We start from the raw sequence: 15,450 nt of genomic DNA, 5'->3' as shown, positions 1-15,450 counted from the left end.
ACTCAGACTCTCTGAATACACCTATTATTGTCCCTTTGCGGAAAATCGAAAATATGACACCACAGGTCATTCTGGATCATATAAACCACGTCCTGACCAGTTATGAAGACATTCCCTTAGATGAAAGTTTTTATTTAGATATTGGAACCGTGCAAGTGCCTACCGGTAAGTATTTTTATTTTATTTTTCTCTCTCTCACGTTACTGGGAAAAGAGAGATAACTCTAACTACTTTTTTGGGTGACCTACATTTTATTTTATATAGGCGGACGTGGTCGAGCCATACAGCGACTTCATGGGCCTAATAGATCAACTAAGACAAAAAGGTCTGTTATCACCATTAATAACCAGGATGAAACCTGCATGGCTCGTGCTATAACAATGGCATTTGCCAAAGCCAATCAAGTCATCACAACGGATTGGCATTTACTCATTGAGGGTGATGACGAGTGTAATTTAGAAAAGTTAATTTGGAAATATAAAAAAGTTCCTCAATGGTATTTTTCAAAATTGCGTCATCAACAGGATCCAGGACAGCGACAGACTAAACTTACTAAAGAACTTTGTAGGTTAGTCGGTGTACCTACAGATCGCCACCTAGCCGTTTCGGATATAAATACTTTTGAACAATTTCTGAATGTAGATATTTTAGTGATAAGGGCTGCAGGCGGAAATAAATTTATCAAAACCCCTCCCGAAGATAGTGTAAAACAACTCCTCTATTTATATTTATCAGATATAGAAGATAAAAAAAACTGGAACCAAAAGTCCCCATTTCGATGCTATTGTTAATATTTGTGGGTTTTTTGGCAAATCAAAGTTTTGCTCACGTTGTTTAGTTCCGTATAAAAATTTACATCAATGTGAATCCTCGTGTTATGTATGTAAAAGAAAAGAAGAGTGTAGGCGTTCAAATGTGCAAATGAGTTGCAAATTATGTCATATGACTTGTCGATCACTCTCTTGTTACAAAAGCCATTTAGTTCCGCAAGGTAAACGAAAAGAATCGGCGTGTGTCAGGTGGTGGAAGTGTGTCACATGTCAGAAAGTGATAGATCGAAAGGTGCTTGACCCCGAACGACACGTGTGTGGCGAGTGGTTGTGTAAGAGTTGCGGTAAATATGTCCCAGCTGACCATCTGTGTTTCATACGCCCAAATGAAAGCAAGAAATCCATCCCAAAATTTATTTTTTTTTGATTTTGAGTGCACGCAAAGCGATTGCATTTTACAGTGTCCCGAAGGATATACTCACGACCCCGCGCGATGTAAAGCCTGCACCGGACCGACTTGTTTGTTGTGTTCAAATTGTCAACAGTCTCATTGCGGAAAGTTTGAACACGTTCCAAATTTAGTCATTGCTCAGAACGTTTGCAAGATGTGTATAGATGAACAACAAATCGACATTAAGTGTCAATTCTGCGGAACGCGATGTCCTGAATGTGATCATTTTGATCATGAAAACGATTGTTTCAGTAGTGAACCCTGTGAACAGACCTGCGGTTTTCGCGAAGTCGTGTTTCGAGGAGAAAATATAAAACAAGACTTTGGTCAGTGGCTTTTTTCAGAGCAACATAAAAATTATACCGCGATAGCTCATAACATGAAAGGATATGACGGGTATTTTTTGTTAGAATATCTAGTCGAGAACAGTATCATACCGGAAGTTTTTGTTAGAATATCTAGTCGAGAACAGTATCATACCGGAAGTTATCTATTTGGGATTAAAACTTATGTATATACATGTCGCGAATCAAATAAACACTCGAATTGTCGACTCCTACAATTTTTTGCCTACAAAACTATCCAATCTACCAAAAGCTTTTGGTTTAAGCGAATCAAAAAAAGGTTATTTCCCTCATTTCTTCAACACAAATAATAATCAAAGTTACGTGGGGCCGTACCCCGATCCTGCTCATTATGGATGTGATACAATGAGTAATACAGACCGCAGCGAATTTTTAACCTGGTATCAGACGAAAATTAATAACAATGAACAATTTGATTTTGCCAAAGAAATTGTAGAATATTGTCGAAGTGATGTTGATATACTTCGTCAAGCCTGTTTAAAGTTTAGAGAAATTTTAATGGAAATAACAGGTAAAGGTGACTTTGAACTAAATGACGATGGGAACATTGAATATTATCTAAAAGGTAGCGTAGATCCGTTCCAACATATAACCATTGCCAGTGTTTGCATGGCAGTTTTTAAATCTAAATTTCTGCATGAGGACTTAAAAGTTAAACTTAGACACCAGGATGAAGTCTTATGGGCAGAAGCCAGGCGATTGGATGGGGAGGTTCGCGTAAACATTGCGGGAAGGGGGTGGGTTAACACGCAGGCCTTACAAGACGAGGATTATTTTGTAGAGGAGGAGCAATTTCTCGATAGTCCCCTTGCCCAAGTTCCGTCCTCGGGATATCATCGCGATCAGTATAGTAAAGCTTCTATCGAGTGGTTAGAATGGGTTATGGAAAAGGAAAAAAGAGAAGGAAATGTTCCGATATATATAACACATGCTTTAAACGAGGGGGAATATAAAATTCCCAATTCAAAATATAAATTAGATGGCTATTGTAGGGAAACAAACACCGCTTATGAATTTAACGGGTGTCTGTGGCACGGATGTTCTATACGTTACCCAAACAAACGTAGACTCCGCGTGCCGCGCACTAACCAAACCTTAGATGAACTGCTTGCATTAACTATAAAAAAAGAAAAATATCTCGAATCTCTCGGCATGAATGTTGTGACTATTTGGGAGCACGACTTTGTGCAGTTAATGGCAGACAACACTGAAGTTTCCGACTTTGTAGCCTCTTTAGACTTACAGGAAAGGCTGAACCCCCGAGATGCATTTTTTGGAGGGAGAACTAACGCTGTTAAGTTGTACAAGAAAGTTGAAGAAGATGAAAAAATTCATTATTTAGATTTTTGTTCTCTTTATCCGTCCGTCAACAAGTATTGTAAATATCCACTTAAACATCCCCAAATCATAACTAGGGATTTTCAAAGCATTGAGAATTATTTTGGGTTAGCCAAGGTAAAAGTATTACCCCCTAGAAATCTTTACTTTCCCGTTCTACCGCAACGAATAAATGAAAAACTAGTGTTTGCTTTGTGTAAAAGTTGTGCAGAACAAGAGAGACAACTGCGTTGTACTTGCTCTGATGAGGACCGGTGTATCACAGGAACATAGTGTACACCAGAGCTCGTTCGGGCAGTTCAAGCTGGTTACAAGATTGTTAAAATGTACGAAGTGTATCATTTTGATTGCGTTTCTTTACCTGGTGACCCTGAAAATGACCTTTTCGGTGGATATATTGATTTATTTCTCAAAATTAAACAAGAGGCTAGCGGTTTGCCTGCAGACATACAAACGGAAGATGATGCTTTGAAATATATTTTTGATTATGCAGCTAGGGAAAATATTCAACTAGACCGCGATGCTATTAGCAAAAATCCCGCATTGAGATCTATTGCCAAATTACTTTTAAATTCATTTTGGGGGAAATTTGGGCAGCGCTTAAACATGCCTCAAACATCCTTTTATCACGATACTGAAGCTGACAAATTTTTTACAAGTCTTTTTGATCCGTCTAAAGAGGTCACAGACTTTCATATCATTAATGATGAAATGATCCATACTACATGGAAAAACAAAAGCGATCTCGTTAAAGAAGATTACCAGACAAATATCTTTATTGCAGCATTCACTACCTGTTGGGCTAGGCTAAAACTTTACGACGTTTTACACATGCTTGACAGACGTGTCTTATATTTCGATACAGATTCCGTAATTTTTGTCAGTAGACGAGACGATGTAGAACCAGAAATTTGACCTTACCTTGGGCAGTTGACGAACGAGTTACCTTCTCCTGACGATTACATTGTAGAGATCGTGTCTGGTGGTCCTAAAAACTATGCCTTTAGATCACTTCAAGGAGAGCAGATCTGTCGCATTCGCGGGTTTTCACTCAATTATAAAAATTCACAAATCTTAAACTTTCATTCCATGTTAGATATTGTTACAACTGACCAGAGCAAAACTTTGACTGTTACAAATCCTGCAAAAATCACTAGGTCTAAATACTTATATAAAATTTATAACACTGTAGAAAATAAACAATATCAACTTGTTTATTCGAAGAGAGCAATACAACCGGATTCGTATGACACTTTGCCTTACGGATATTGATAAAGTTTTATAGTAATTAAATGCTCTACCTCCCCCCCCCCCCTCCTCTCCCTCTGATGTCCATGTAATTAAACAAGGAGGGGGGGGGGGTGTGACCAGTATATTACATAAAAAAAAAACATATCTCCAGTTTTTTTTTTCTTAAATTTATTTATTGTGTATTTTAACAAAATAAATTATAATGTTATGATTAAAGTTTAAACCATTGCTGCTGCTTCTTCTTCTTTTTTTGTATAGTCTTATGCACAGAAAATCCAGGTGGGGGTCCATTTGTTTTCTTTTTGACGATAAATCCAAAACCTTGTTGATTTTTCTTGTTCTTCTTCTTTTTTCTTGAAATTTCTTGTTCTTCTTCTTTAGAAGTTTGTGTTTGTTTTGATACTGATTGTTCTCTCGGTAATTCTTCTTTTTCTTCTTGACTGATCGGTGGCTGTTCTTTTGATTTTAAGAGCATGTCATACTTTTCTTTTGGTATTAAAAGTAACTCCCGAGACATTATTTAGTACACTCAATGACGGTTTAAGTAAAATAGGTAGTATTGTATGTTCCCGTAGTAATAGTTTCCGTTTGACACTCTTCTTTACCGACTTGCTGCTCAGTTTATGAATGACGTTTTGATGAGGAGACAATCTCTTAATATAGTATTTTGTTAATGGAAATGTCCCTTTGTACACGTTTAAAATTACCTCACACAAAGCCTGTTGTTGATTTTCAGTCATCGTTTTTAATAAAGCTTTCCTTTGTTTGGGGTCCGCTGAATATAATGTTTTAAGGAATGCTGCATTTGATGTCACCAGAAGGCTCATGGTCCTCCAACTAACTCTTTTTTGTATTATTCCTTCGGTAAATATACCATGGTGTCTTCCTGTGGAAATATATGCGTGCGCAATCTATATTGATCTTGACTGGCTGGATTCATATCAATCAGTAGGTATCCGTATGATTTTGATGTTGCTTTCTGATATGCGTCCTTGAAATACGAGGACTGACCTGGATATACTTGGGCTCCAAATGACAAGATCTGCCTTGAGTCTCTCAAGGAACGAAACAAAACCACGTAATGACAATTTAATGACAAACTTCGAAAAGTCTTTGACTGACAAAATAAATTTTGGGTTAAAAAAAACACTGTGCAGTTCTTGTGATGTGCTGTGATGCTAAAAACTGCAACGGTTTCTTCACATTTTGATACTTGTGTCATTAAATCGTCTAAAATCAACACGGTATGTTTCATACCTTCTGTCCATTCTTCTATCTGATCTCTAGAAGGTAGCCCTTGGTATAAACTAAAATTCGGAATGTTTTGTTCCATGTCTTCGAACAAAGGTTGATACTGACTATAACAGTTAACTATTTTTTGCGGTGGAATTTCAAACATTCCGTTTGCATTTCGTAAAATGCGATAAATAAAATGGGTTTTTCCTGACATTGTTGCGCCTGATATCATACAGGTTGTGGGTGATTGAAATGGTAAAATGGATTCGTTTTCCCACCAATGCATACTTCTTTCTTCCAGTACCAGAGCTCAACTGATCAACATTTGTACTGTGTTGAAACTATTTATAAGCAACACTTTTTGTTCTCCCTTCTACAGATATTTATGTACAAACTCTTTGACATAAGTATCAGGGTTAGCACAGCGGAGTAATATTCTTATTATTTGTGACATTAAATAATTATAACATTTCATCCATATGTAAAACAAAACATGATATCCACATGAAATACTCTCCTTGTTTTGGATCTGAACATTATTGTACAAACAATTTTCACAGTTATTTTGTAAAAACACATCAAATGCAGCGTTGTAATATCCCGGGGCATTCCCTAAACTGTCGTAAAATTCGGCATGCTTCGGGCTGTGCATCCAGAACCCTACCCAGTGACTTCCTGGCAAATATGAAGGATCGGTGTTGCAAATGTATGCAGATGGGTATTTGGGTACTGTTTGTGGCAGATTGTTTGAAGAAAAGACACCTCTTATTACATCAGCGGTATGCCTGTTATTTTTTGTTCGCGTTAATAACTCACGGGCATTCATACTCGGGTGTACTTAATGTCTCTTGATTGATCAATTTCGAGTAAAGCGGGAAATTCTGCATAAGCCAAACAATTTAATGTTTCTGTTGTATTCACTGCAAATTTCACTTCTAATCTGACGCTTCCCTGGCGAACCAAATTTATATAATCTTCTCCTAGATCGCTGGGAGCGAGACTAAATGCGTAAACTGCAAATCCCTCGCTGAACATGGAGCGCGTTATGCTTAGTCCGGAGTCTTTGTTCCATTTCTCAGCCACTTCAAATAGATTCACGAATGCTGTGACGTGGTTCCCGTTCGCTCCTACGTCAATTTTCATGGGTCTTGCTGGCATGCTTTCGCCATTCACGTACAGTGCAATTTCGTCTGCCAAATTTTGAAAATTAAATATGTTTTTGGTGTAACTACCATTTACTGCAGTCTGGGAGATGAACGCAAAATATGCCTTTGTTGGGAGATTGTTAGACCAAACGTTTTGCCATATAAAACTTCCAGATCCCGTAGAGCAAGTGTTCATCTTTACTTCTGTTCGTATCAATGGGTATTTGGCTGTAGTTTCTTTCAATATTTCTGCATGATTAATCAAAACACCACTATCTACTTTAATCATGCAGGCTTTAAAGGAGACGTCCAACAGCAGTACTTTGTATGCAGGAGTTGATTCTGCACTCATTACCAGTAGGGGTGCTCTGCTTCGGAATAACTTTAGATTTACGTCGACACCATTCAATATGTATTTATCCAAACGGAAAATGTCCTCGTATAACGGTCCTTCCAAATCAAAAACTTTGCTCTCCTTTGTAAATGTATACCTTTTTGCCAAACCGCCGTTTGTTCCACCGTATGCATTTCCATCGTCCATTGTTGCATCGTCTAAGAAAAATAGTTGAGATTGTAATTGCGAATCTGAAGCATCATTGCCACTGGACAAGATGATTTTTAAATAGGCTTTCCATGGGTAATAACTAGTGTTCAGAGACACTAACTTTCCGTTCATATAAGTATCTATCTGGGACCACAATGACTGTAGAGGGAGGTTTATAATGCCAGTTTTTTCTTGGGCTGCTAAAGCTGTTCCATCTGCTTTGACTATTTTACATTTTACATATAAACGGCTTCGTCGTAAATCAATATATTCGTTTCCTTGACCAGGTATGGAGATTTCTATCGGGGCATCGTCCGTGTTATATGCTGACACTGGTCGGTATTCCGCATAATATATTTTTTCTACTGCAACTTGATTAGGTGGTACGGTAAATAAAGACAATTCAGCAGGTAGACCAATTTCAGTAATTTTGTCACTAAGAAAAGCCATTTCTTCTCTTGCTCTTTTCGGATGAAAATATATTGGATGCCAAGTTTGTATCCTCTATTTTGAGTTTTTTTTTTAAAGTACTGTCTGATGCTCTTTCCCCTGACTTCTTCCTCCTCTTGATTGAAATGGAGGATTTCGGATCGTTTTCCACTTTTATACTGCCTACGGGAACGTGTGGAATATTTTCACGCATTTCCTCTTTTAATTCTCCTTTGGCTCGTTCTTCTGCTGCTGCAATTGGAGTCACCTGTTTGCCTACTATTTCCTTCGGTTCTTCGACAGTAATATGTGGATTAACTGGTATCATGTAAGGTTTCTTAGAATACATTCCTGCAATGCCGCTGCCGGACTGCCTCCCTTTATAATTTCGTGGATTAAATTTTCCGTCTAACATGTTTTTGTAAAATGTTTTCCATATTCTAGGATCAGATACGTATGTTGGTCCACTCATTTTTCTTCTTTATAAACTTTTCAACTTCAATAACAATGTCACAGATGTTTCCTCTTTTAAAAATAAGGCGTCCTGTCCAGCTGCATCCTTTATATATATATGTGTACGTCGTGAACTTGACCTAGTCTCGTGGACACTTCATAAGGATATGTAAATATTTCATTCGGTGCAGATTTTTTTTAAACTTACACGCCTTAATAATGGAAGTTCTTTGTTCCCGACTATCGTATCCTCACAAAGATTTGTGCAAATATAAACATCCGTTTTTCCTTTAGTTGAAGGTAAACAAGTCTCTAGTAATGCTACTGACCACTGCCCCATTAACGTTAATGGTCTTGGCAGATGAACGTAAAAATCATAAGGCTTATTGTCCCTGTACAGATCAAGGCTATCTGTACATTTTAAAACCATCCGGATATCTATTTTATGTAAATTTACAGGTTAATCAATTCTGATTTTTTTATCCAGGAATTGTACTTTGAAGGCCACTGGTACCAAGATACCAATACTTCTTTTTCACCCTTTCTTGTCCGCTCTTTTAAAATTTTATCCACTTTCCATACAGTGTCTTCCTTTTTATTGACTTTCTGTAGTTCCTGTGCATAAAATGTACCGGAAATTGGTTCATCTGCATAGTCTTTCAGACGGTATACGTCTATACCTTCGTGACGATATCTATGGGTTATTATGAATATTTCTCCCGTCCATTTCTGATCGTATTCGCGTTGAAAGGTGTGCTTTAAATGAGAAATTCGAACTCGATCATTTACTTTGAATTTGTATTGCTTTCGTTTTGTCTTCCCTTTTATGGAAATCTTTTTTCCGTTTACATGTTTATCTCTTTTTGTTCTTTCTAAAAATGCATTAAATCTAGCCTCTTCCTGTGTGTCTTTTGTTACGTTTACTGGAGCCATGTTTCCTAGTGATCTAGTCGGTGTTGCGTTAATGCTTTGAGTAATGTTTGCTAATTCATCAACAAATTTGTATGAATCTCTCTGTACAAACATTCGATGTAGTATGTTCTCCAATTTCTGAATGCTACGCTCTGCAAAATTACTTTTTGTCTCGTTTTCTGTGTAAATTGTATGAATTCCTTCTTTCTTTAAAAATGATATCACCCATCTGTTTTTAAATTCGCTTCCTTTGTCCGTTCGGAGTATTTTAGGTTTACGCCCTTTTGCAAATATTGATCGTAGACCTTTAATCACTTCATTTGCTGTCTTTTGTTTTAGTGGGGCTGTAAAAAGAAATCTGGAAAAAATGTCTTGTAGTACCAAAATATACTGAATTCCGTCGTTGTACTTTGAAATATTTCTTACGTCTTGTAAATCTCCATCCCAGATAGAGTCAATTGAATCGGTTATGATATGACGTCGTTTGAATTTCCGTTGCACTCTTTTCTGTAGTGAGTATGCATCCGTATCGGACAAATATTGTCTGATTCTGTGCAAGCCAATTTTGTATTTTCCTTCACGTTTTACAACTTGATATAATTTGTATGGGCCACTAAATGCGGCAGGGTGTTTTGTATCTGTCCATATATTATTTAAATAACGTTCCTCCTCCTTGGACAACATTTTTATTACTAATCAATACTTAAATATGTTACCTCTTTTCATATAACTAACTGCATACCTTTTTTTGATACCACATAATTAAATCTTTTTTTTTTATTCTGCATACATAACAACATATTTTAGATCATCATTTAATATTTCATGTATTCGTTTGGATTACAGCTAGGACATTTTAACATTGACATTTGGTTGTTATGATCAAGATAACAATATCTAATATCGTCTAACTCTTTTTGAAACCTCTTTCTGAGAATTGGGATAGTCTTTTTAAGTTCTTTCCACATTGCAACAGGCAGAGAAATACCCTTTCTGGTTGCCACGATATTTTCTGAGTCTTCTGGCTTCCACCATTTTCTTATATCTACCAATTTGTACTCCTGCTCCACTGTAACATGTACGTTATGGCCGAAATGTTCTTTGTAAGAGACATTGCCATCTTCTTTTTGTGCATCTTGTAAGGCTTTGTCAATTTCATCGATACAATCCTCCGTCAATTTCTTCCATTTTTCTAAATGTAGAACTATACCCCTCTTTGAAGGATACTTTCTCCCAGTAGGACTGGTCTCAAAATATCGTATGTGTATGTACAAGTTGCCGTCATGTGTCTGTGCGGAAACGTGACAATCATTTCCTATGTCAAATTCTTCAGTCGTATTCTTGCTGTATGGTTTAACTCGCTTAATATCTTTTTCTTCTTCGTCCTCTTCATGAGGTCTCTTTGATGACACTATTAGAAAATCGTCCATTTTTAAGGTACTGTATGTTATTACATATTACTACAGCTGTTTATATACATATTCTGAATAACATTCTCCATTCCCCCTTTTTTTTAACAACCATTCATTTGCTGGTGCTATATTACACCGGTAGCATTTACTCCTCCTACTATTCTATTATCTATTTATTTCTGAGGGCTTTATCTAACCGTTTTCTGATTTGCAAGGGGGGCTATATCTCAACCAATCATCTTTTAGGGCTATATCTGACTCTCTTCCCCCTTTACTTATCATCGTCTGGGGCTATATCTGCCCAACCAATCATCGTCTGGGGCTATATCTGTGACCCCTCCCCTTCTTGGGTCTGCTTGACAGGAGGGCTATACAGCCTAACCAATCAGCGTCTGGGGCTATATCTGTGACTCCTCCCCTTCCTTGCCAGCTGGGGCTATACAGACCCCTATGCAGCAGCCATTGCTGTTTCATAAAAATCAATTAGTTTATTTAATACTATATATTAATTTATTTTATTTTAAAAACATTTGTTTAATGGCATGTTAAATTTCTATTTAACATGCATCGAAATAACTTGCAGTAGTAATGTATCTGAAGTATTTGCAGGCATAAACATAATCGCAATTAATTTTGTTTTGCACATATATATATATTTATTTAGGAGGCAAACCCGGTTGCAGCATTTCTACATGTTCCACAGACTGTACAGACTAGTCAGGTCCTTGTAACTTCACATGTTCAACAGCTGGTTTCTTCCAGAGTAGTGAATTGCATGACCCTGGGTCAGATGTGCTGGTGTATAGTGAAAATGCATTAAATCTAATAATCCTGTCTGCTCCTTAGTGTTAAGCAGATAAACAAAAAGATTACTTATGATGAGCAAACTTCTGGTCCCAGGTGAGAGGCTCTAGTGTTTCTCGGGGGGGGGGGGGGGGGCTCTATTGATAATATAGTGAATCTGTAGTAAAAATGCATTACTTCTTTAAAAATCATCTCTGCACTTAGACAGATCAGAGGCAAAAAGAGTAAAAGTTTTGATAAGGAAGAGTATTTTTACCAGATTTTTGAACATCTGAACCATTTGGTCAAGAGTTCTGGTCCTGGCCAGGGCTCTATTAATTTGTATTCTACTGAGAGGAGTTATTCCCCTTTGCCGTTTACTTTTCATAATAAATCACTGTAGTCTGTAAATAATGTACTTGAAAGGTAAATAGAATAAGAGAATTATGCAAGAATTTTATATTGTATAATACAAAAAGTATTTTCATAGTTTCAATGATCAGGTGGACTTGTAAGTAATAGATAAATAAAAAAGAATAACTTGTCCTATTAAATGTTCATCAAAGACCAAGAGAGGCCTATGTAAGAGATTTCAACAAGGAATTAAAATAGTACAGAAGCACTGATAGTTTGCTAATATACTGTATGGTAATAGTGATTAATGGGGAACAGATTAGAACCTAATTTATGAACTGTTAATGGATACTAGATTAATTATTTTGTTGATCTTGATCAACCTATTTTTCTTGCTTTTGGGCAACAAAGCTTCAACTTTCATTTCGTTTTATACTCTATGGATCCTCAAAATTGTTGCATTATACCAGTAAGGCCCTTGGGCCTTTTGTTATTAATAAAATTAAATACAAATTATGTTTTATTAAAAACTCATGTATGCAATTAATGTTAATAAAGACTAAAAAATCATGTTCACAAGTCTTCTACTATTACATAAAACTAAATTTCTATTTCCTTAAGAGGCCGTGTCAGTAACCATTGAGCTTTACATGGAAAGTCAAAAATTTTGAATTGGGCAAAAACCACCCTAAAACATTTGAACAACAACAAAAAACACATTTTAGACAAATTCAACAAATTTATTCATTATCATTGGTTTCCATGGCAACAAATGTGATTTGCATAGTAAATTCTCAATGAAACATTGTAAAATAATACAAATTTAGACATATTCAAGTGCAGAGGGGGAACAATTGGAAGGTCTAAATTTGTTTTTGATACAGAAATAATGAAAGATGCATAAGGAGAAAATATCTGTATGTCTGTAAGTATTTTATGAAATTTTGATATGGTTGCTATGGTAACCGAAAAATGACAAGGTTTTCATGATGGGAATATCTGTGGAAAATTAAGTTTTTCAAAAGTTGAATACTTAAAAACGCAACAACCCGAGATATTGTATGTCATATCAAGTTGAAGATATATCCCAATACTATGAAATAATAAAAAAAAAATTGGTAGTCGGATGTCCCAATTTTTTTTTTCAGAAATCAAAATTCGCAATTTTTTCAAAACACTTTCAAAGGATTTTCGCACGTTTTGGCAATTTTTTTTTTAATATTACAACAGATATTTGACAGTTAGATACCAAATTTACAGAAACATAGTACTGTACGATAATCTCTACAAAATGTATGACTTTTTTACAAAACAATAGGAAAAGAAATCTCCATAGCAACGAAATTTATACCCTAGCAACCGACTTGACTGGGATCAGCAAAACATGAAACATGTACCCAGGAAAATAAAGCCTCTCAAGTGGAATATTTGGGTCATGGCATACTAATCAACTGTCAACCCTGTTGTACTTACCTATCATATAAGTAATAATAAGTATCATTGCTGTACAATGTCTCATACAATATAGTCAAAATGTGGACCAAATACGCGAAAACTTCACCATATATAACGAAAACCGAAATTATATGTCAAAATGAGGCAACAACCCAAAGGGACTCCAAAGCTCTATCTACTGGCTAATTTTCATTGCTATACCATGTTTGTTATTCGTTATGAACCTAAAAACAACGAGAGGTAGTGTCGGTGAAACACAAGACGACCTTATACTCATTCACATGAACATAAACCTAAACATCAGCAAGGCTCCCTTGTGAAAATGTAGCTTAAAGCATCTTTATATTAAAGTTTATCTTGTTTTACTATCAAAGATCAATCAACTGGTCAAATATCAATGCTCACTAAAAGTATCAAAGATATGAACGTAAAAAAGAGTGTTCCATCGAATATGTGTGTCTCCTGCGGATGACTTATTTCAAAGTGTGACAGACAGATGGACTGATGGACAGACGGTCAGACTGACAGACGATGGAGAAGTGATCCCTAAGTGTCCCCTTGCTATGCAGGCGACACAACTAGGCACCACTATAGCATATCTGGTATCTGATTCTGAGACTAAATGTTTTCTGAAGTGTACAGTCAAATATTTTACAGAGATATTTTGCTAGAAATAATTATAAATGTTCTTCAGTGTACATTTATGCACAGTAAACAAGAAGTATGACACATTCGATTTCAGATATTATCTATGTTAGTCTAAGTTTAAGCAAATTCTTTCATAACCATTTCTTTCTTTATCATGTTTATCCAACCAACTAGAGCTAGAGCAGTACTAACAGGACAAATGCCCCCCCCCCCCTCTTATGGGGCAACATCACTCACTATCAACAGTACTATACGATGAATTTAATCAGTTACTCAAGCATAAAATGAAGGTCACATGCAGCATCCGCCACATTCATTTTACACAGCAGTCATAGACAAACCATGCAAGCAAGTTTGGTTTATATACCACTTGTAATAATGTGGGAACAGACATAAAAGCTGTACTTTACCAAAGTCACTAAAGCATAAAATGTAGGTCACTTGCAGCATCCGAAGCATTCAATGGACACACCATCCACAGACAAACCATCCATACAAGGTTGGTTTGTATACCACTTGTCATAAGCAGGAACAGACCTAAACACTGATTCGCTGAACGTATCCAAGTGTTGTCCACAGACAGATAGACAGATGGACAAGCAAACAGGGTGATTCCTATATCCCCCTTCCAAAAAATTTGATATTAAAATCTTTATTTTAGTTAGAAAATGTATTTTAGTTCACTGCTTTAAGAGCCACATCAGAAATCTGATTCAAATTGTTCATGTTCCCTTCAGCTGTCAAGTCATTTTCTTCATAGTCAGTGTTAGACATCTGCCTTTTCTTTAACGAAAGTCTGCTAAAAAAACTTGCAATTTGAGATGCTGAGAGAAAATCTCCATAGTGGAAAATTCGTTCACCATTGTCATTTTTTACACTCCTCATCTCTCGTGCCACTTCTTCAGGTTCACATTTGAATCCTGTTGATTCACCTTGGTTGAATTTCTTGGTCATAAAGGATTTTTGAGTTTCAGTAAATCTTTTGACTTCTCTCTTTTTTTTAAGAGCCCATCCTCTCTCCAAAGTGCTCACACCTGAAGAAGCATCTTTTGATCCATTCAAATTTGGACCAGTAAGTCTATTTTCAATTAGGATAGCATATGAAAATCTTGAGCGATCCTGCAAGTCCATTCTCTCAACTGAAAAAGTGTGGTTTCCTGTATCTAAGTGGTTACACAAATGGCCGTATCTTAAAAATGTAGATATGCATCCATCCTCTGGACAGGTGAATATATTGCTGCAGTCATCTGCACACGACAATTCCACCATTTCTTGGTTGCTGACATCTATACATGAAGATGCTGTTGCATCTTGTTCTTGACATGTGGGTGATGAAGAATCTACGTTTGTCTGTGTTTCCATGGGTGAAGATGTTAATGTGACCTCAGATACAGACTTAGGAGTAATTTCAGGGATTACCCAATTTAAATTAATTCCTGCAGTGTCATAATTTATTGTTTTGCCTTTTCCGATCTCATACTGCTTCCAAGCAGTGAAATTTCTGTTGTCATAACTGAAATCAAAAAGCTGACTGATGTTTTGTAATTTCAGCAACACTTTTGGTGGTTTGGAAATTGGTGGCAAAGACACAATAACTTGAACATTGTTCATCTTATTTTCAAGAGCAGCCTTGAAGTCACTGGCATTCAAGACATTATTTCCTTCAATCACAAATCTTTTTATGTACCATTTTATATGAGCAGCTTTTCGATCACAAATTGATTTACCGCCTTGTGGGTCACAGAAATCCATTCGTTTTATATTCATATCATTTCTGTTCATTTGGTTAATGCAAGGAACAACTCCAATGCCATAAACTGAATGGTAACAGCCAGCATTGTCAGACCGTACATAAACATTCTGTATTGCTGCATTAAGATTCTTTATTCGACCCAGAGTATCTT

General features: G+C 36.3%; 1 protein-coding gene and 1 long non-coding RNA gene across 2 annotated transcripts; both read right to left on the bottom strand.

The window, feature by feature from the left end:
- Positions 1-6,233: 6,233 nt before the first annotated feature.
- Positions 6,234-8,001, bottom strand: LOC133179519 (uncharacterized protein F54H12.2-like). Its single transcript, XM_061314258.1, has 2 exons — positions 7,632-8,001; positions 6,234-7,471 (listed from the first exon to the last, which is right to left on the bottom strand). Exons 1-2 carry the CDS (start codon positions 7,999-8,001, stop codon positions 6,234-6,236), a joined length of 1,608 nt encoding a protein of 535 aa, XP_061170242.1.
- Positions 8,002-13,348: 5,347 nt separating this feature from the next.
- LOC133179986 (uncharacterized) lies at positions 13,349-14,359 on the bottom strand. The gene is made up of 3 exons (XR_009720228.1): positions 14,105-14,359; positions 13,714-13,733; positions 13,349-13,657 (listed from the first exon to the last, which is right to left on the bottom strand). It is a non-coding gene; the product is annotated as an uncharacterized LOC133179986 (long non-coding RNA).
- Positions 14,360-15,450: the final 1,091 nt, after the last annotated feature.

The sequence above is a fragment of the Saccostrea echinata genome, unplaced genomic scaffold (assembly GCF_033153115.1).
Source record: "Saccostrea echinata isolate AGI-Se365-2 ecotype Australia unplaced genomic scaffold, CSIRO_AGI_Sech_v1 ptg000005l, whole genome shotgun sequence".
Lineage (NCBI taxonomy): Eukaryota > Metazoa > Mollusca > Bivalvia > Ostreida > Ostreidae > Saccostrea > Saccostrea echinata.
This window is presented reverse-complemented; position numbering and strand designations above follow the sequence as displayed.

Coding starts and splice junctions, on each gene's coding strand:
- LOC133179519 (XM_061314258.1), bottom strand. CDS start 8,001: ATGAGTGGACCAACATACGTATCTGATCCTAGAATATGGAAAACATTT. Junction 7,472..7,631: donor AGGGGAAAGAGCATCAGACA/GTACTTTAAAAA, acceptor CACCTAATCAAG/TTGCAGTAGAAAAAATATAT.